This window comes from Psammomys obesus, unplaced genomic scaffold (genome assembly GCF_907164565.1).
Source record: "Psammomys obesus unplaced genomic scaffold, mPsaObe1.curated_primary_1811, whole genome shotgun sequence".
Taxonomy (NCBI): domain Eukaryota; kingdom Metazoa; phylum Chordata; class Mammalia; order Rodentia; family Muridae; genus Psammomys; species Psammomys obesus.
Genome location: NW_026591598.1, coordinates 8075042 through 8094775, shown reverse-complemented (window position 1 = coordinate 8094775; position 19734 = coordinate 8075042). Strand labels below are relative to the sequence as shown.

At 49.8% G+C, this 19734-nt stretch overlaps 1 protein-coding gene across 2 annotated transcripts; it reads right to left on the bottom strand.

Annotated features, from left to right (window-relative positions):
* Nucleotides 1–27: 27 nt before the first annotated feature.
* Nucleotides 28–18849, bottom strand: Sync (syncoilin, intermediate filament protein). 2 transcript variants are annotated; one of them, XM_055610843.1, is made up of 5 exons: nt 18738–18849; nt 12893–14054; nt 4552–4676; nt 4315–4391; nt 1670–1738 (listed from the first exon to the last, which is right to left on the bottom strand). In XM_055610843.1, exons 1-5 carry the CDS (start codon nt 18785–18787, stop codon nt 1728–1730), a joined length of 1425 nt encoding a protein of 474 aa, XP_055466818.1. In that variant the 5' UTR covers nt 18788–18849; the 3' UTR covers nt 1670–1727. The 2 variants fall into 2 exon arrangements, with proteins under 2 accessions (XP_055466819.1, XP_055466818.1); XM_055610844.1 differs by lacking the exon at nt 4315–4391 and having other exon boundaries at nt 28–1738.
* Nucleotides 18850–19734: the final 885 nt, after the last annotated feature.

Sequence of the window (19734 nt, the reverse complement as noted above, 5' to 3'; positions counted from 1 at the left end):
CAGTCTCTGACATCTAGGAGAGTTTGTTTGAATGACAGTTCTTTTTCATGGTTTTGGTTTTTTAAGACATGGTTTCTCTGTAGCTTTGGCTGTCCTGGACTTGCTTTGAAGACCAGGTGGGCCTCAAACTCACAGAGATCCGCCTGCGTTGGGATTATAGCCATGCACCACCAAGCCCAGTTTCTTCTTTTCCATGATTTTAACTATAGGGATGAGAATAAGCAACAGATCCAGAACCATTTTTTAAAAAGAAAAAGGGAAAAAAAAGCTTTACTCCAGCCAGGGAACATGAAGACATTACTGAACAGAGTACACAAACTAGTCCTGGTAAAATGACACATTTTTAAGTCTTCCCTAGAGAGCTACACAGGTTTCCAATAAAGTCAAAGGCAGTGTGTTAGAGACCTTAAGGCAGTGTTTAAGTTTGAAAGAGACTTGAAATGTTTTACAGAGAGCTTGTATCTGTCCAGAGTTTTTCACAAGAACCCCTACTTTTTAAAGGGTAGAAATTCAGAGAGTTTATCACCATGATAACCAGATAAAATGACTGTTTTTGCTAGGGTTGACTAGTTGACTCTGACCTTCAAAACCATCTATGATGCTTGGGAAAGTCTCACTAGTGAAGTGTTGGGTGTGGCTGCTTTAGTGTGTAGTAAAAGTTAGCAAGCAGGGTGTGGTGGTGTACTAGCTCTTGGAAGGCAGAGGCAGGTAGATTTCGGTGAATTTGAGGCCCTCCCATGAGTTCCAGGACAGCTGGAGCGATGCATGGTGACACCTTGGATTTGGGGGGTGGGAGGGAGTGTCTTGGGTCACACTTTGTGGCATACACATGTAGTCCCAGCAGTTGGGAGGTAGAGGCACAATCAGAAAGGTCATCCTGACCTACGTAACAAGTTAGAAACCAGCCTAGATTACTTGAGACTTTGTCTCAAGAAAAAGAAGCCTGCCATGTCTATTCCAGCTCTCCAGAGGTAGAGGCAGGGATCTCTGAGTTCAGGGTCAGCACTGTCTAAAAAAATGAGTTCTAGGTCATCCAGGTGTCTTCTGTTTAAAAACAAAAGCTATTTTAAGAGTAAATTATATGAGGGACTTGAAGGGGAAAATGGCTTTGTGATCAGAGTCATTTAAAAATCTAATACCTGTGGCACAAAAGAATTTAAGTTGTGAGCAAGTCAGTGGTGGTACATGCCTTTAATCCCAGCACTTGGGAGGCAGAGGCAGGAGGATCACTGAGTTTGAAGCCAGCCTGGTCAACAGAGTCCAGGACAGCCAAGGCTACATAGACCTTGTCTCAAAAAAATTTAAGTTGTGGATCCATATAGCAAAAATTGGGTATCTTTTGACCCCAACATTGTCTCTTAAATGTTCTTGGTTTGGGTCGGCACAAAGCAATAAATAACTTTTTTCACAATACAGCTAAGTGATAAATCCATTACTCAGGGTTCTGCTCGCTTTCCATTCCACAGTGCACTGAGATCAGTGCTGGCGCCTGCAAAAAGAATGCAGATGAAAGTTGACTGCGATTCTGCTTCCAGCTAAGCCTAAAATCTTTTAAAGCAAGCTAGCCAGTGTTTGTGATTTTTTTTTTTTTCTTTCTTTTCTTTTCTTTTCTTTCACAGAGTTGCTTGCCAGGTGCTGGTTCTCCTATCAGGGGGGAAAAGTCCATCACTAGTGATTCTTTGAGAAATGTTTTGTTGTTTCTGGATTACAGATCTGGCCATGTATTTCTAAACAGTCCCTGTAAGAATGAAAGAAATACAGTTAAGTTTGTACTTGCTACAGTCTAGCAGTGAACTTAAAAGGTTTTCTTAGAGCAGGATAGACTGGGGAAAGAGCAGTATGGTTTGTTTTGGTTGATTTCAATACTTGGCATTGGCTGGACTGAAGCTGACTGTAAAATAGGTTGACCTTTAACCCACCTGCCTCCAGAGTGTTGACTAGAGTTAGGTGCCGCCGTGTCTGGCCACAGTATGGTTCTCATGGCACTAGGAATGACATTCTACTAGCAGATATTTGAATGGCTCTTATTTGCAAAACAGGATAACGACAGTGAGGTGAAGGAGTAAGGTAGGCAGACATGGTGACATAGCTACAGTTAAGAGTACTCAGAAGGCTGAGGCGGGACAACCACAAGTTCAAGACCAGTGTGGTGTTGTAATCGCTTGACTAGAAAGTTTTCACTCTTACTGAGCTTAACTTTGCCACAAGTATTATAGTGCCTGGTGTTCCTTTGTCTTTAGATTTTATTTTTGGTGTTGGTTTTATTTTGTATGTGCAGGGAGCCCATGTTGGCTGGAAAAGGGCATTGGATCCATTAGAAGTAGAGTTACAGTTGGTTTTAAGCAGTCATGTAGGTGCTAAGAGCTGAACCTGGGTCCTCTGCAAAAAGCAGCTAGTGCTCTTAACCACTGAAACATTTCTCCAGCCCTTCTGTTTTGTTTTTGGTTTTGTTTTGTTTAATTATTTGTATGTGCCTGTGTCTGTCTTTTGAAGCCAGAAAACATCACTTCTGGAGCTGGAGTCACCGGAGTTGTAAACTACCTGATGAGGGTCATAGAAACTGAACTATGGTCCTTTACAAAAGCAGCAAATGTTCTTTTTGGTTTTGTTTTTATATGGATGAGTGGTTTGCCTGCATGTGTGTGCATGGTTCCAGAGGAGGCCAGAAAAGGGTGTCAGGTGCCCCAGAACTGGAACTATGAATGGTTGTGAGCCTCTCTGTAGGTTCTGGGAATCAAACCTGGGTTGTCTGAAAAAACAAGTAATCTAAACTGCTGAACTGTCTACCTTCAGTCTTTCTTTCTAAAACAGTCTCCTTTAGCCTAGGATATCCTGGAACTCTATGGCCAAGGATGGCCTTAAACTCAAACCTGTTCCTGCCTCCATCTCATGGGTGCTGGGATGGAAGGCATGCACTAGCACGACCAGTTATATGCAGTGCTGGATCTTGAACCCAGGGCTTCATTCCTGCTACACATGCACTCTACCAACTGAGCTGCACCTTCTGCTCTGACCCTCTTGTATATTAATTGCTATCGTTTTCCTGTCATACAAAGGTGTTCCTCAGATCATTGTCCTCAATTGCAGGTTATTAACTCCCATGTTGGGTTTTCTTCCTTTCTGCATCTAGAACTTGCTGTCCATATACATGGCTAGCAAGCACTGAACTACTGAGTTACGGGGGAGTGGCTTGGTTTTAAGTTGGGAATCTTAAGTTTATAACCAGACAGGACTGAATGTGCTAGCCCTGCTTCAGCTTCCTGGTGGGATTGAGTGGTTGGGGTGAAAGATACTAGGCTCAGCTGGGCACAGTGGCGCGTGCCTGTAATCCCAGCACTCAGGAGGCAGAGGCGGGCAGATCTCTGAGTTCAAGGTCAGCCTGGTCTACAAAGCAAGTCCAGAACACCAAGGTTACACAGAGAAACCCTGTCTCAGGAGAGAAAAAAAAACCAAAAAACTAGGCTGTAAAACTTTATAAATACTGGATAAATCCACAGTCTTTGTGGGTTTTTTATATTGACCAAGCAGTGAGTAGTTTGGGCTATAAATATCCTCAACAGGTTTTTAAGTGGGTAACTTAGCCTTCTTGCCTCTTAGTCTGAACATCATAGTGTTGCCTTTTGTGCTATCCAAAGAAATTTGAGTGCCAGTGTTAGGGGAAGACTGTATGTAGAGGCTGGATTGTGTCGGGTATCTACGGAGGCCAGACAAAGGCATCAGATCCTCTAGAACTGGAGTTCCGGACTATTGTGAGCTGCCATGTGGGTGCTGGGAGCCACACCTGTGTGTCCTCAGCAAATGTTCCTAACCACTGTCATCTCCAGCCACTAGATGGTGTATCTGTAATATAAAAGTTCTTAGCCAGGCATGGTGGCAATGACTTTAACCTCAGCAGGGCAGAGGCAGGAGAATCTTTGAGTTTGAGGCCAGCCTAGTCTACAGAGTGAGTCTAGGACAGCCAAGGCTACGCAGAAGCCTTGTCTCAAAAACAAAAAATCCTAAATCAGTTCTGCTTGATCTTAGGTGTCTTAGAGACATGTACTACCATTCTTCAGTTATTTGTTATTTGATAAATTTAGAGGTAGCGCTTGAGAGGCTAAGGCTGGTTTTGCCAGCCTCAGCTGCATAGTGAAACTACATTTAAGGAGGGCAGGTTATTAAGTGACCGGGTACAGAGGCAAATGTCTAACTATGCAGACCAAGGTGAGAGGATCCCAAGCAAGGGCGACAGTAAGACCCTCCAGAGTAAGGCATTAGTGTTGTTAGGAAAGCAGTAATGAGCAAACGCCACTGCCATTGACCCACAAAGATCACCTGGGGATTGTGCCTGGACTCCACCTGCCTGAGAAGTAGGTGCATCGGCCTGTTCCAGACTCTTGGGTAGCATAGCCCTTTAAAGAGAGAGAGCTGTTTTCCATCTGTTCATGGGTGGACACAATTTGAGAGTCATTTCCCCAAATGACTTGTTTTCTTTGGTGAAATACTCCCTGGGCCCTCCCACCGTCCTGGCAAGACAGTTTAGATGAGAGTTGGGAAGCAGAGAACACTGACTTGTATGTGGAAAGCTCTTGAGCAAGGTTTGTCCTCAGCCGCTCCAGCTCCTTGTTCTTCTGTTGCTGGACTTGCACCCCACTTCGTAACTGCCTCTGTCTCTCCTCCATCTCCTCCAGCTGCTCCTGCACAAGATGGCCAAACATTTGTGAGCCAAACAACCCCTGACATCTATACATAGCATTTGCACATTATATTGTGGGTTTTTTTTTGTTTGGTTGGTTGCTTGATTTGGTTTGTTTCCCCATACACAGGGTTTCTCTGTGTAGTCTTGGCTGTCCAGGACTTGCTTTGTAGACCAGGCTGGCCTTGAATTCAGAAATCCACCTGCCTCTGCTCCCTGAGTGCTTAGATTACAGGTGTGTGCTACTGCATCCGGCTTGGTTTGATTTTTAAACAAGATCTTACTGTGTCTCTGTCTGGCCTGGAACTCTCTAGACCAGGCTGGCCTCCAATTCAGATCTGCCTGCCTCCGCCTCCTGAGTGCTGGGATTATAAAACATAGACCACTATGCCCACCCTGTATCATTGAATATTTGTAGCAATATTGAGATTGGTATTACCTTCATAAGATGGGTTAAGAAACAAGTTCCAACAGGTATTTTGGCAAAGTGACACAACTTTGAAAATAGTGACATTTTCTGAAAAACACTGGGCATTAGTGTCATGCACCTTTAATCCCAGCACTCAGGAGACAGAGGCAGGCAGATCTCTGAGTCCGAGGACAACCAGAGCTACACAGAGAAACCCTGTCTCATATCTGGGGGAGAAGGGGTTACCAATCACTTGAATACTTAATCTAGACAAGAGTGAAAAGGTGAGTGGAGAGATGGATCCGCTGTTAGGAGCACTTGTTCTTGCAGAGGACCCAGGTTTGAGTCCCAGCTCCCACATGATGATTCACAACCTTTGGTAACTAATTCTAGGCTCCAGTTCTGGGTGATTTCATGTCCTCTTCTCTCCTCTGTGGGTACCAATTATATATATATATGGCACATATGTACATGCAGGCAAGCTACATAAAATGAGTAAATCTTTTTTAAAAAATAACCTATATTCAGGGGTTTAGTGTCTGGCATTAACTTGGTGCTATATCGGGCTGCAGAGATGGCTCAGCAGTTAAGAGCACTGGCTGTTCTTCCAGAGGTCCTGAGTTCGATTCCTAGCAACCACATGGTAGCTGACAACCATTTCTACTGGGGTCTGATGCTCTCTACTAGCATACAGGTGTACATGAAGCCAGAGCACTCATACATTAAATAAATCTTTAAAAAAATGAATAAAACTTAGTGTTGTATCAGTTGCTGACATGTCTCATCGTTCACCACTTTCTCCTTTAGGAGCATATTAAGATTTTTTAACTTTATATGGGCTGGAAGATGCTTTTTGAGAAGGATCTGATTACACTTCATAAATTAAGATTCTTTAAGGTTTAAAAATCACTTCATGACCAGAACCAACGTCAGCCCTGAATAAAGGGGCTAGAGCATGTGCCTACACTAATGATCCAGCAATGAAAGGAGAGACATTTTAAGGGTTAGTCATATTGGTACGTATGAGCAGTCTGAAGGCGGAAACATAACTTTCAGCCAGCCTGGACCGCATAAACCACTGCCTTTTTAAAAATAGAAAGTGTAGGATAACAGCTTGTGTGTGGCTGAGTATGCTGGTTGAATTCTACCTTGAGTCTTCAGGTAATGAAGGAAGGCAGTCCACCTGTCTGGATCGGATCCTTGAGGATGGGGTGGGAAAGCTGGGGTACAGCTCAGTTAGCAAACTGCCTTTCTTCACAAAGCCCCGGGTTTGAACCCAGCACAGCTTAAATTGTGCCATGCATTTTGGAGGTGGAGGCCAGCCTGGGCTGTATGTGACCTTGTCTCAAAAGGGTTGGGGCATCGGGGATGCGGATGTTGGTGTAGGGAGGCCGACTGTAAAGGGCAGCTGGGAAATACTGAGAATGTGTCCTGGGTGCTTGCTATTATTAGAGGACTTTCTGATCTGAGTCAGCTTTGATAAGGTACTGAGGCACATCAGGCTCTGAGGTTGAAGCTCACCTTTAACCAACATTGTCAAAACATCTTTTTTTAGTGTCCGGCCCTGCCTGGGGACCACAAAAGATGTGGTCTTCCTGCCAAAGAATGTGGCACCGGAAGGGAGGCTTCACTGCCCCAGTTTTGGTAAGGCCCAAAAGTCTGGGTGGGGGTGGGGTGGTGCTGGATGGTACCCCAGTGCTGGGGTGGCAGAGACAGGCAGGTACCTGGGGACTCTCTGGCCAGTCTAGCTGGCAGTGACTCCACCACCACCAGGCCCGTGACAAAGACCATCTCAAAGAGCTGGGTGGAGTAGCCACCTTCAGGGGAAAGAAGTCACCTGAGCCACAGAGGGAATTCCTGGCCAGCCAAGGCTAAGTAGACCCTGTTATTAAAAGAAGGGGTAGGGGAGTTGAGTGGAGAGATGAATCAATGGTTGGTTGGTTAGTTGATTTTGTTTTGGGGTTTTGGGTTTTCTGTGTTTGTTTTAGTTGTGGTTTGGGTTTGTTTTTGAGACAGGGTTACTCTGTATTTCTGGCTGTCCTGGTACTTGCTCTGTAGACCAGGCTGGCCAGGAACTCAAGAGATCCACCTGCCCCTGCCTCCTGAGAGCTGGGATTAAAGGCATGTGGCACCATCACCCCTTAAACAATTAAGATGTCACAATGTTTAAGAGCACTTGATGCTCTCTAAGACCCAGGTTCGATTCTTACGACCCACATGTTGGCTCCTAAGCCTCTGTAACTTCAGTTCCAAAGGATCCGATGCTACCTTCTGGCTTCCTTGTGCCATGCATGCATGTGGTACACAGACATACAGGCAAAACACTCATACACACAAAATTTAAATTTCAATTTTAAAAAGCACATAGTGCTCTTGCAGGGAATCCGAGTTCAATTCCCAGCACTCATGTGTGCCAACTCAAAACTGCTGGTAACTCCAGCTCCTAAAGTTCCAGTGATTGACCTCTGTGGGCATCTGCACCACTCAGACTTACACAGTCGTATAATTAATAGAAATGATTTTTTACAAAATCAAAAGATTAAGCCAGGTGCAGAAGCGTATGCCTTTAATCTCAGTACTCTGGAGGCAAAGGCAGAGGAACGAGTTTGAGGCTGGCCTGGTCTACAAAACAAGATAAAGTAAATAAACAAGTCTGCTTCAAAAGGAAAATGGCAAGAGTTAAATAACAAAAGGGAAAGGAGAGCTGGACAATGCCTGAGCATGGGATTACAGGAAGGTGGCTCACTGGGATAGCAGGCAGTGCTGGGGGCCTTATGTTACTTTCATCTTTTTTAATTATGTCTGAATCTCTGGTGGGCTCTTAGCATTCTCAGAAAACCCCTCACTCCTCCTCCTGCTGTCGCCTATCTACCTTGTCTCGGAAATCTTTTTTTTTTTTTTTAACCTATGGTCTACGTGATGACAGGCTTTTCCAGCCGCTGCCACTAAATGATGCAAACTGAGGTGTGAGGTAGCAGAGGCTGGTAACCCCAGAGGCTAGGGCAGCAGAGTCAGGGGTTCCAGGCCAGCCTTAAAAAAAATAAAAAGAAGAAAATGTAGCTCAGGAGACAGGCAGGCCGATCTCTGAGTTCAAGGTCAGCCTGGTCTACACAGTTCCAGGATAGTCAGACTATGCATAGAGACCCTGTCTCAAAAAATAACATACAGCTGTGCACACACCTGACAAGAGCCTTACAAATGATAACTAGCGTGTTCTGTGCGAATCTGTAAAGTGACCATCAATTCCGTTTTTTAAAAATACTATAAATCCATCTGTACCTCAGTGTATATACACACGTGTATCACGTGTGTGCAGTGCGTGGGAGGTCAGAAGAGGGCTTGGATCCCTTGGAGCTGGCGTTACAGGGAGGTGTGGATTGGGCGTGACCTCTGCAAGAGCAGCGAGGGCTGATCTTGTTTTACCTGAGAGGGCTCCAAGCTCACAGTCCTCATCACTCTGCTACTTTCTTTAGACGCAGACTCGTCTGACTTCTCTGTGAAACCCCGGAAGGCCCAAGTGAAGTGCCCTGGCCCCCTGCAGTTAGAGGGTGACCGCACTGCCGGTCAGATAGACACAAAAACAATGAATGTGAGGGGCTGGTTGGAAAGAGGGAGGGAGAGCTTGGCAGAGCTGAGGGAATTTTTATACGTATACATTTACGTATAAAAATCAAAGAATTCTTTTTAGAGTAGTTGGAGTAGGGGGAAGGTAGTGAGGAGGATGGCTCAGCAGTTGAGCGATTGGTGCAGAAGCATGAAGGCATGAGTTCAAATGTCCAGAAGCGTCAAAACAAGCTCAGATGTGACCGCACACTTCTGAGGGACGAGAGGAGTAAGGTGGATACTAGCACAGCCCCGTGCTCACTAAAAGACCTCTCACAGCAGGACAGGTCACCCTGGCGTCCCTGTGTGCGCAGGTGAACCGCCCTACACACAGGCGCACACACACACAGAAAAGAAAGCCACCGACGTAAAAATCGCACCTCCCACGCCAGCCCTGTCCGTCTGCCATTCCTTACAGCTCAGCCACGCTGCGCTCTCGGGCGAGCTGTCCCCTCTGCCGGGAACAGGTTTACCTAGCCGCTCAGTGAACTCATTCAAGGCCCAGACGCAGCAGGGCGTGGGCAGCGTGCTCTGCGTGCTCAGGGTTCCCTCATGCCAGCAGCTGCAGGGCGCTGGGCAAACAGCTTTCTGTCTCCACTCTCGTTCCTCAAACACTTCAGACCTCGCAGAGGTATAAAGTCAGTGAACTCCGCAGAGGACTTTCTAGCACATTTTAGCTCCCCCTCGGTTCCCCAGGCAGGAGTGAGCACACCTACTATGTCATCCACAGAGGCCAGCTCCTGGGGCCACTCTGCTGCCTGGCACATCAATGACGCATGGTCACGATTTCACTGCGTCTAAGACTTTCACATTTAGGCATCAAACCGAGCAACCTTTTTCTTTTTTTTGGCTTGGAGTTCACTATACAAACCAGGCTGACCTCGAATCCAGAGATCCGCTTGCCTTTGCGTCTTGAGTGCTGTTATTAAGGTGCACACCACAGTGTCAGGCCTCATTTTTTTTTCTCATTGTGTGTGCTGTGCCAGAGGTCAGACCCAGGGCCTTGTGCACGCTGAGCAAGCACTCACCACTGGGCTCCTGAGGGGAGGACCTCGGGAGGCTTCTTTAACATCAGTGATGTTTAGATTTTATGCTTGTGCTGTCTGGCATCCCTCCCAGACAGCAACACCTCTTCCCCCCACCCCAACTATTTCTTGTCTTTCTTGCCAGCACCTTAGCCTACCAGACACTTAGAGACTGTGGATGGATGGATGATGAAGGTGGTAATATCATCCCCAAACTGACTCTGAGAGTACAGGCACAACCTAAGAAATTCCAGTACCCTTGAAAAGTAACCAGAATGAAATAGAGTTGTTGGCGAACAAGCACTATTTAGGAGGCCTTTCAGAAAAAAAAAAAAAAAAAAAAAAAAAAATTGGAGCCAGGCATGGTGGCATAGGCCTTGAAACCTCAGCACTTAGGAAGCTGAGGGAGGAGAAGCAAGAGTTTGCTATAGTGAAATCCTGTCTCAGAAATGCCATATATAGCCTCGTATGGTGGCACACACTCAGAGAGGCAGCGGCAGGCAGATTATCTGTGAGTTCCAAGGCCAGCCTGGTCTACAAAGTGAGTCTAGGACAGCCAGGCCTACACAGAGAAACCTTGTCTCCAAAAATCAAACAAACAAAAAACATGCATAGGGCCAGAAGGCTTTTGCAGAGGATCTGGATTTACTTCCCAGTACCTACATCAGGCAGCTCTCAACTGCCTGTAAACCCAGCCCCAAGGGATCACATGGCTCTAGCCTCTGAGGGCACTGGCGCTCATGTGCACTTACCCAAACAATACACATAATTAAAAATAAAATCTTAAGCTTGGCAGTGGTAGGCATGCGCTTAATCTCAGCACTTGGAGTTAGACGCAGGTGGAACTCTGTGAGTTCCAGGCCAGCCTGGTGTACAGAGCTAGTTCCAGGACAGCCAAGGCCACACACAATTTTCTTATTGTCTAAAATAAAATAAAAATAAAAAATAAAAAAATTTTTTAAAGTCATAAGGGCTGAAGAGATGGCTCAGTAATTAGTGCTCTTCCAGAGGTCCAGAGTTCAATTCCTGGTAGCCACATGGTGGCTCACAACCGTCTGTAACATGATCTGATGCCCTTTTCTGGCATGTAGGTTTACATGCAGATAGAGCACTCGTATACATTAAAAAGTAACTAAGTCTTTTTTTTTTTTTTTAAATCATAAATACTATAGTAAGATACTCAGCAACCATTTTCTAAGTTCATCCAAGGAAATATATGTTTCAAAAAGCAAAAATACCAAGTTAGACATGACGGCGCATGGCTATACTCACAGGCTTTGGGAGGCTGAGGCAGGAGAATGGTGAGTTAGAAGCCTGCACACAGGTGGTAGACAGAGGTATCAGGAGTTCCTGGTCGCATTTAAGTTTGAAGCCAGCCTGGGCTACTTGAGACCCTGCCTGCAAATAAAACAAAACCTGGCTGTAAAAGGCCCCATGTGAAGGTTTCCCTCAGTGTGCCTAGCAACACTTAACATTTGCCTGATGTGTCCCCTGAGCCGCGAGGCTAAGAGGAGATAAGAGAGCCCTACCTTCCCCACGGCCGGTCTGTGTGGCAGCAGGCGTAATTGCTTATTCACTCAGTATTTATATCCTCCTCTGTTCTAAAAAGGGGTTAGAACTGCCTCGCACTTAATCAGAAATAACTCAAATACAAGGGATATGGCGACATGGACTAAAAAGGAAAATGCAGAGAGATTCCATTCCAAACCCTGGACAGCTTTAAGGTAGAGGCTGGATATATTGGTTGGAACTGGAGGGTGAATGTGACCGGTAGAGGAGGGAATGAACACATTGCTCTCTCTCTCTAGCCAAGCATGATTCACACTGCTCGGTTAGAATTAGAAAAGGATTCCATGGGAGGAGCCCTGAAACGCTTAGGGCTGGCCAGGCCCAAGTTCAAACTACCTCACTGAATCTCAGTCTTGATGTCGAGAAAAAAATAATCCAAGCCAGGTATGGTAGCCATTTCACTCTGGTGGCACAGGCCAGGAACCCCAGCTACGTGGGAGGCCGATGCAGGAAGAGCTCAAATTCAAGGCTTGCCTGAGCTACTGGGTGAGGTCAAGACCAGCCTAGACAACTTAGGCCCAGTCTCAGGTCAAAAGAAGACGATGGATAAAGCTACTGGGTAAAAGAGATTGAGGAGCACGTGTGAAGTTCTGGGTTCAATTCCCAGAACCCCCACCTCATAGACATGCACAGAGCCGTGTAAACCAAGAGTAAAAATGACTGTCAGGAGGCTGGCCTATGGCTCCGGGGCTAAGAGCACCGGCTGTTCTTGCAGGAGGACCTGAGTTTAGTTCCCAGCAGCCTCATGGTGCCTCACAATCATCTGTAACTCCAGTTCCAGGGGATCTGCTGCCCTCTGTTGGCTTTCCTGGGCACTGCGCACAGCACACATATACAAGCAGGCAGAACACCCATACACATGAAATAAAAATAGCATCGTAAAAACAATTTTAAAAGGGCTGGAGATATGGTTTATGGTTCTATGGTAAAGTACTTGCCTGAAAAGTATGAGACCCTGGGTTCAATTCTCAACACACACACACACACACACACACACACACCTGTGTAAACCAAGAATAAAAATACCTGCCAAATCCTAATCCTGGCCTAACCAAATGAAATTAATAAAGAACAGAGAAAAGAATGAGGGGGAGCTGGGGGATAGACTGGGAGGAGTGGAGGGATGGAGGGAGGCTGCAGTTGGGCTATGCTGTGTGTGAGAAGAATAAATAAAGTAATTAATAATAAAAAGAATGAATGGGTGGGCCCAAAGAACAGGGTCTTTCTTCTCTCATCCTACATGGTAAGCCCTAGCCCCAAAGACATTAGACCTATCTGGGCCTGGTGGCACACACCTTAAATCCCAACTCTCAGGAGGCAGAGGCAGATGGATCTGTGAGTTCGAGGCCAGCCTGATCTATAGAGCGAGTTCCAGGACAGCCAGGCCAGGGCTACACAGAGAAACCCCCCGTGTCAGAAGGAGAAAGAAAAGGACATCAGGCTTCTTTCAGCTCAAAAGACGTCACCTCTGCCCGCCCGGTGTGGTGGCACACACCTATAATCCCAGCACTCAGAAGGCTGAGGCAGGGATGGTCTCAAGTTTCTCAAGGTCTCCAAGCCAACCTGAAATACCTAGTAAAACTCTGTCCCTCCTACAGCTAACGGGCCTACCCTGTACTGTTGAACCTCCTCATCGCGCTTTTGCCTCGCGAGCGTGATCTGGTCCTCCAGGTTCCTGTTCTGAAGGTGGAGCTGCCGGGCCTCCGCTTGCAGGGGCCTCAGAGCCTCCTTCATCTCCTGGATCTCAGCCTGGGTGTCCTGCAGAGCCTTGGTCCCCGCCTCTTTCCTCTCCAGGAGCCGCAGTAGCTGGGGCTCGTACTCGTCTTCCAGGCCCTGGCGGCTTTCGGCCATGAGATTTTCGAACTGTGTCGACAGCCGCCGGCTCTCCTGGAGAAAGTGCCCGTCGCTCTGGGCCGGGGGCGCTTCCAACTGTTGCTGCAACTGCTCCTTCTGCTTGTGGTAGGCGTCTTGGAGCTGGGTCAGTTCTCCCGAGAGCTGGGCTGCCCGAGCCGCGAGCGCTTCCCTGCAGTCGGCGAACTGAGCCACGTCCTGCTGGCGGCACTCCAGCTGGTACTGGTAGGCCACGCACTCCTTGGTCACCTTGAACAGTCTCTGCTTCACCACCCGGATCTCCTCCCGGAGCCCGTCCCTCTCCAGCTCGGCCTGGGCGTGCAGCTTGTAGGCAGCCAGGATGTCCTGGTGGACCCGCTGCACCTCGCGCAGGGCCGGCTCCCTGAGCAGCACGAGCTCGTGGATGAGCTGGTCCCTCTCGTCCTCCAGCTGGGACACGGCTTGCACGCACTGCTGGAAGCAGCTTTCCAGCAGCTCCAGGTCCTCCAGGCTGAGGTTCTCCTCCGCACCGGCAGCCGGTGGGGCTGGAAGGCTGTCCTCCAGGCCCCTGGCCACCGCCTCTCCCTCACCAGCAGTCTGCTCTGGGCCTGGGCTCCCAGCTGGCTCCACAGGCTCCCCCGAAAGCTGGACTTCCTCCTCCGGCCTCGCAAGCTCCCCCACAGACAGGGTCTGCCCTGGGCTGACGGGCTCTTCCAGGTCCTCTGGCTGCCTCGATTCTTCTTCGATAAACAGTGTCTCCTCTGGCCTCTCAGACTCTTCCTCGTAAAGACCCTCTTCCAAGTCCCCTGAGTCTCCCAGATAGAGAATGTCCTCCAGGTCCACAGTGCCCTCCAGAGACAGAGTAGCCCCTGGGTTCAAGGCCTTGGCCTCCTTTGGGGATTTGGAGTCCTGAAGAGGAGAGCTGGCCTCAGTGTGGGGTTCCCTGCGAGAGAGAGGACGAGGACAGAGAGTGAAAGGGTAGCCCAGGCCCCACTGCTGGGTCAACAGGACCTCCACCTCAGGGCTGGCTGCAGCAGGTTCTCTCACCTACCCCGTCCCCACCCCTCACCAATCTGCCTCTTCCACACACAGCCCACTGTCTGCATTTCCTGACACCGCAGCAAACCTGGCTAGTCTCTGCTCCCGTGGCTTTAAGGACAGGAAGCTCGCTCTCTCCGGCACAGCGGGGTGTTCCAGGGTTCTACAGGACGAATTCAAGGGCAATGGGGACAACTTAGACTGTCTAAGGAAAGATAAATGTGACAGTGCACGCCTGTAATCCCAGCACCTGAGAGGTGGTGGGCGGTAGGTCAGGAGTTCAAGGCCAGCCTCGGATACTTAGTGAGTTTGAGGCCAACTGGGTTTCATGAGAATCTGCCACTCTCCCACAAAAAAAGGGGGGTTCAGTGAGTAGCTCAGCAGATAAGTCTGGTAAGCTGAGTCAACCACTGGCATCCAAATGTGAAGAACTGATTTCTACAATTGTCCCAGGAGTACACACATATACCCCCCAAATAAGTAAGCACATATTAAAGGGGTGGGGGCTGGGGAGATGGCTTAGTGGTTAAGAACACTGGCTGCTCTTGCAAAGGACCAGAGTTTGGTTCCCAGCACCAAGATGGTGGCTTACAACCCCCGTCCAAGGGGATGGTGCCCTCTTCTGGCCCCGTGCATTCCTCCCCGCATACATGCCAAGGGGCTGAGAAGTCAGCAAAGTGCTTGCTTCCTACACCCCGGGATGAGAACCTGAGTTTGGGTTCCAGCACCCATATGGAAATCCAGGTGCTGTGGTAACACCTGGTAAGCCTGGCACTGAGTGGGCAGAGACCGGGGAACCCCAGAGACTTGGGGTAGCGGAACTGGTGAGCTATCCATCCGAGTGCTCACGAACACGTAGGATGCTTAGGGTTTGATCCCCAGCAGTACATAAAACCAGGTGTGGTAGTGCATTTCTATCTCTATAGTCCCAGCACTCAGGAGGTTCAGAAGTTCAAGGTCATCCTCTGCAGCGAAAAGTTCAGAATCGTCCTGGGCACTCCTAACGAGTGTGTACACATGCACATATAGGTCCACGGACTCCAAACACTAATGTTGAGAATGTTGCTGAAGAGCTTTTCTCCCCTATTCGTTGGGAAAGGGTCTCTCAATCAAACCCAGAGCTCACCGATATGGCTACCCTTCCCAGCCAGCTTGCTATGGGGACGGATTCCTGTCTCCTCCTTCCAGGGCTGAAATTATACTTGGGCTGCCATATCCAACCAGTACCATTTTGACTGTGCTATATCCCCAGCTTCATGAGAACTACAGTTGGGGGCAGCAGAGCTTGAGGTACTAAAAAACATTGGCTGATGATAAGATAATCAAGATCCACTTCCTCTCTGGGGGAAAAAAAAAAACGAATGGGTGGGGCATGATGGTGGGTGCCTTTAAACCCGTGCAGAAGCAGGGCCCTCTCGGTAGGTTCTAACCCAGTCTACCCTACATAGCAAGTTCCAGGCCAGCCAGGGCAATGTAGTGAGACCTTGTATTTAAAAAAAAAGCAGACAAATGAGGTTATTGCTGAGGTCTGCTTCAACTTTATATGTATATATATTTTTTTTTGGTGGGGGGGGTTCAAGACAGGGTTTCTCTGTGTGGCCTTGGCTGTCCTGGACTCACTTTGTAGACCAGGCTGGCCTCGAACTCAGAGATCTGCCTGCTTCTGCCTCCCTGAGTGCTGAGATTACAGGCCTGCACCACCACCACTCAGCTCTGTACTCTCTTTTTAAATATTTACTTATTTTTATATGTCTGGATCTTTTGCCTGCGTGCATGTATGTTTATTTCAATTTTTTTTACATTTATTTCAAATTTTTTTACATTTTATTTAATGCATAGATGTGTGTGTGTGTGTGTGTGTGTGTGTGTGTGTGTGTGTGTGTGTGTTGGAAGGGAGGCATGTGTGCCATTAACACAAATGTAGAGGTCAGACACCAGCTTGTGAGAGGCGGCTGTCTCCTTGCGTGTGGGTTCTGGGGTGGAACTCAGATTGTCAGTCTTGACCACAGTTCAGCTGGCTTCCTGCTCCATTTAGCCCCCTCCCTGAAAACTGACCTTTATCGTAGGGGTCTTCAGTCCTGTCCAGCCTTTTTCATCCCACTGTCAGGGCCCTAGTCCAAGCCACGATCTGTTTACTCTGTTTTCTACTAGGCTTCTTTCTTGTTTTGTTTTTTCATTTGTTGTTGTTCGAGACAGGGTTTCTCTATACCGTCCTGGAACTCGCTCTGTAGAACAGGCTGACCTCAAACTCATAGAGATCCACCTGCCTCTGCCTCCCAAGTGCTGGGATTAAAGGTGTGCGCCCCCACCGCTCAGCTCTGTGCTCCCTTTTAAATATTTTCTTATTTTATATGTATGGACCTTTTGCCCGTGTGCATGTGCACCACACGCCTGCCGCCCTCAGAGGTGAAAGGCGGCGTCAGCTCCCCTGGGACTGGAGTCAGGAATGGTTGCAAACCACCATGTGGGCGCTGGGAACCCAATCCAGGTCCTCTGCAAGAGCAACAAGTGCCCCTAAGAGCTGAGCCATCATCTCTCCAGTCCCAGGCCTGCACCACTTAACAATCTCAGCCTCCCAAAGCGCTGAGACTGCGGGCACGGGTCCCCATGCCCAGCTTTCAGAGTCTTAAAGACGTGGCCCTCCCACACCGATTTTAGCCTCAGCTCATATTACTCCCGCCACCCACCCGGGGCCTGACAACCCAGAAGGTGTGGCAACTTTTCACACCTCCTACTCGGAGCCCGCAGTAACTGAAGGAGCTGGATGGAAAAATAAAAGGCAACTTCCTGAGTACCAATCTGACCTGAGCTCCCAGAGAAGGTAAAATTCCCAGCTCCAGGAAGGAGCACCTGCTCAGGCCGCCTCCACCTCCCTGGTTTTCCGCCAGAGTCCCCACTTTCCCAGCTGACAGCCTCAGAATGACTTAACCATGTCCAAGGCACTATTCTAAGCACTTGCATGAATACTCACTTGGAGGCTGCTCATCTCTTACGCCAGCACAGAGCCTAGCAAGCCGAGGCTCGAAGAGCAGAAGGCTCACCTGCGGCTCCGTCACTGTAAGTGGAGGGAGCCTTCGGAAGATCACAGTGCCTAGTCCTCTTAGCATAGGCCTAAACAAATCTTCGGAACATCATAGTCAGAACGCCTTTCTAGGGTTGGGGTTGAGACTGAAGGGACACTTGCCTAGCATGCAGGAAGTACTAGGTTTGTTTCCCAGCCAGGAAAAAAAAAAAAAAAAAGAAGATGTAGAAAAATCTGTTACCCTGCAGTGGTAGAGGTAGGGCACATATTTATTCCTAGCACTCGGGTGGCAGAGGCAGGTGGATTTCAGTGAGTTCAAGGCCAGCCTGGTCTACATAGTGAATTCCAGGACAGCCAGGGCTACTCAGAGAAACCCTTTATCGAAAAACCAAAGCCAAACAAAATCTGTCTACTTAGCAAATGTCTCAAGAGTAGTGGCTTCCTGGTACAAACATGCCTGTGTCCGTGGATGAGAGTTCATCCTGGGGATGAGGCTACTTGTCTGTACCCGAGTGTGGGGCCCTTGGAAGGCAAGAAGAAGCCAACTGAGCTCCAAGGGGAAGTTTGCCCAAGGTCAAGTGGCAGGTCCTCGGTGTATAACCCAGGCCTCCTGACTTCCGGGTGGACAGGCCACCCTGGGTGCCAGATGTTTTCCTCAGCTTGCTGCCTCTCTACTGAGCTGGCAAAGCAGCAGGTTACAGGAGGCCAAGCAGAGAGGGACAGTGCTCAGCCGGGGCCCCTGACCCCAGTGCCTCTGCCACTCTGTCCCTGTCTCCAGAGGACTTGGACAACTCCTTAACGCTGCCCATCAGACATGACTGGACATGTGTGTGGCATCATACAAACAGTAAGCTCGCGTCTGGCTCCGAGCTTCTTAGCAGGTGTGCAGGGAATACAGGCAAACCGTGTTAAGACCCAGGTTAGCTTTTTGTCTTCTCGTGCGACAACAGAGTAGACAGGAAGTAGTCCCACAAGCTGATACACCGAGAAGTCCCTGGGTCTTTTATATGTGACGTGGAGCAGCAGTCTCCACAAATCACCGGCAGCAAGGTTACAGGGTGGGCAGCTGCTGGGCCCAGCCACGGCCCCGGGCTGGGCTAGGAGAAGAGCCCCTCTCTAAGCCTCCACCCTAGCCACACCAGGGAGAGCAAGCTGACTGAACACACTCAACTTCAAGCTGGCGGGTGCCCAACCCTGCACCAAGTGGCTCAAACGCAGTGTATTCTCCAACGGTTTCTCCCCCAGCCCCGCGAACAAGCGGATGAGAAATAAGGGGAAAATAAGGCTAGAAAAAGAAAACTTGGACACTAAGTTTGGCCGGTTGGATCGCTAGCCTGCAAGGATTAGTTCTCACACCACCCGTGGAAGGAGAAACCCAGACCACCAGAGGCGTCAGGTCCCCAAGCCGGGGCCTCGCATCTCCCTTTCCCCGGTGGCTCCGCCCCGGGCCACACCCGGGCGGGACCACTACCCACAGCCAGGAGGAAGGGGCCGCGTGTAGACGGTGAGGCCCACCCAGCACCCCCTGTCCTACCAGGCGGCGACGCGGGCCCTGGAGGATCCTACCTCGCGGCCAAGGCGCCGTCCCCGCCGCGCAGGGGCTCCGGGCTGGCCATGGCTGCGCGACCCCGGGCTCGCCCGGAGCGTTATTAATAGCCGGCCCCGCCGGCGGCTGTGCCGGTGCCCGCGCCCGCCGCACTGCCAGCTGCAGCGGACACCAGATCCCGGCGGCCCGGGAGGGACGCGCCCACTTGGCCCAGATGCTCGCCGGGCGGGAGGAGGGCGCGAGCCCAGCGGCCCTGGGGGCGGGGAGAGGGTGGGAGCGGTGGGGGGGGGGTGGGGTGGGACGTGGGGGCGGCCCGGCGGCGCTTCCCGAACCTTCCTTCCATCTCTCCACCTTTCCTTCTGGCCCGGGTCGCGTGGTGAGGAGAGGAGGGGGCGGTGCAGTCCCCGGGGAGCAGGTCCCCGGGCGGGAGGAGGGTTTAGTGGTGGGGGTACCCAGCGGGCCCCAGCGCCTCTCGTGGCGGCGCCCTGCGAACCCCACCCGCGCAAGGGCTTGGAACCCGGCCCTTCTCTTGGTGTCCCGCAGCTGTCGTGAAGGGGTGGGGCAGGGCGCCTGCTGGAGAAGGAGGGGGGAGTTACCCGGCACACCCCACGCGTCTGGGGACAGCTGGGGGCCACGGCTGAGATTAGAGGAGGGCTGAAGAAAAACTCCAGAAACACTTAGGGCCTTAGAGTGGAGTCTGCTGAAGGTTTCCTCCCCTCACCCTGGGAGGTTTCTTGGGGTCCTCTGCACTTGTCGCTCCTACTCTGTTGTATTTCAAGGCATATATATTCCTGCCCTTAAGTCCTGGGCCCTTTGATGTCCGGGTCAGACTTCCACATTGAAGTCCCTCTCCCATCCCCCAGTTAGGGCTGCTGGGCCCCTTCCCAGACCTGGGCCCCAGACATTCTTGCTCTGATTATTTTTTTCCACTTAGTCCCTGTGTCAGGGAGGAGGGCTTTGATTCCATTGCAGAAGAATGCCGTGCGCCCAGCGGGCCCAGGCCGGAAGGCTGGACAG

Bases quoted from the DNA above. Each gene is read 5' to 3' on its own strand.
- Sync (XM_055610843.1), bottom strand. From the start codon at position 18,787: ATGGCCAGCCCGGAGCCCCTGCGCGGCGGGGACGGCGCCTTGGCCGCG. The intron at 4,677-12,892 runs GTAGGCCCGTTA...CATCTTGTGCAG, and splicing joins AGGAGGTTCAACAGTACAGG to GAGCAGCTGGAGGAGATGGA. The intron at 4,392-4,551 runs GTCAGTGTTCTC...CTCTCTTTAAAG, and splicing joins CAAGAGCTTTCCACATACAA to GGCTATGCTACCCAAGAGTC.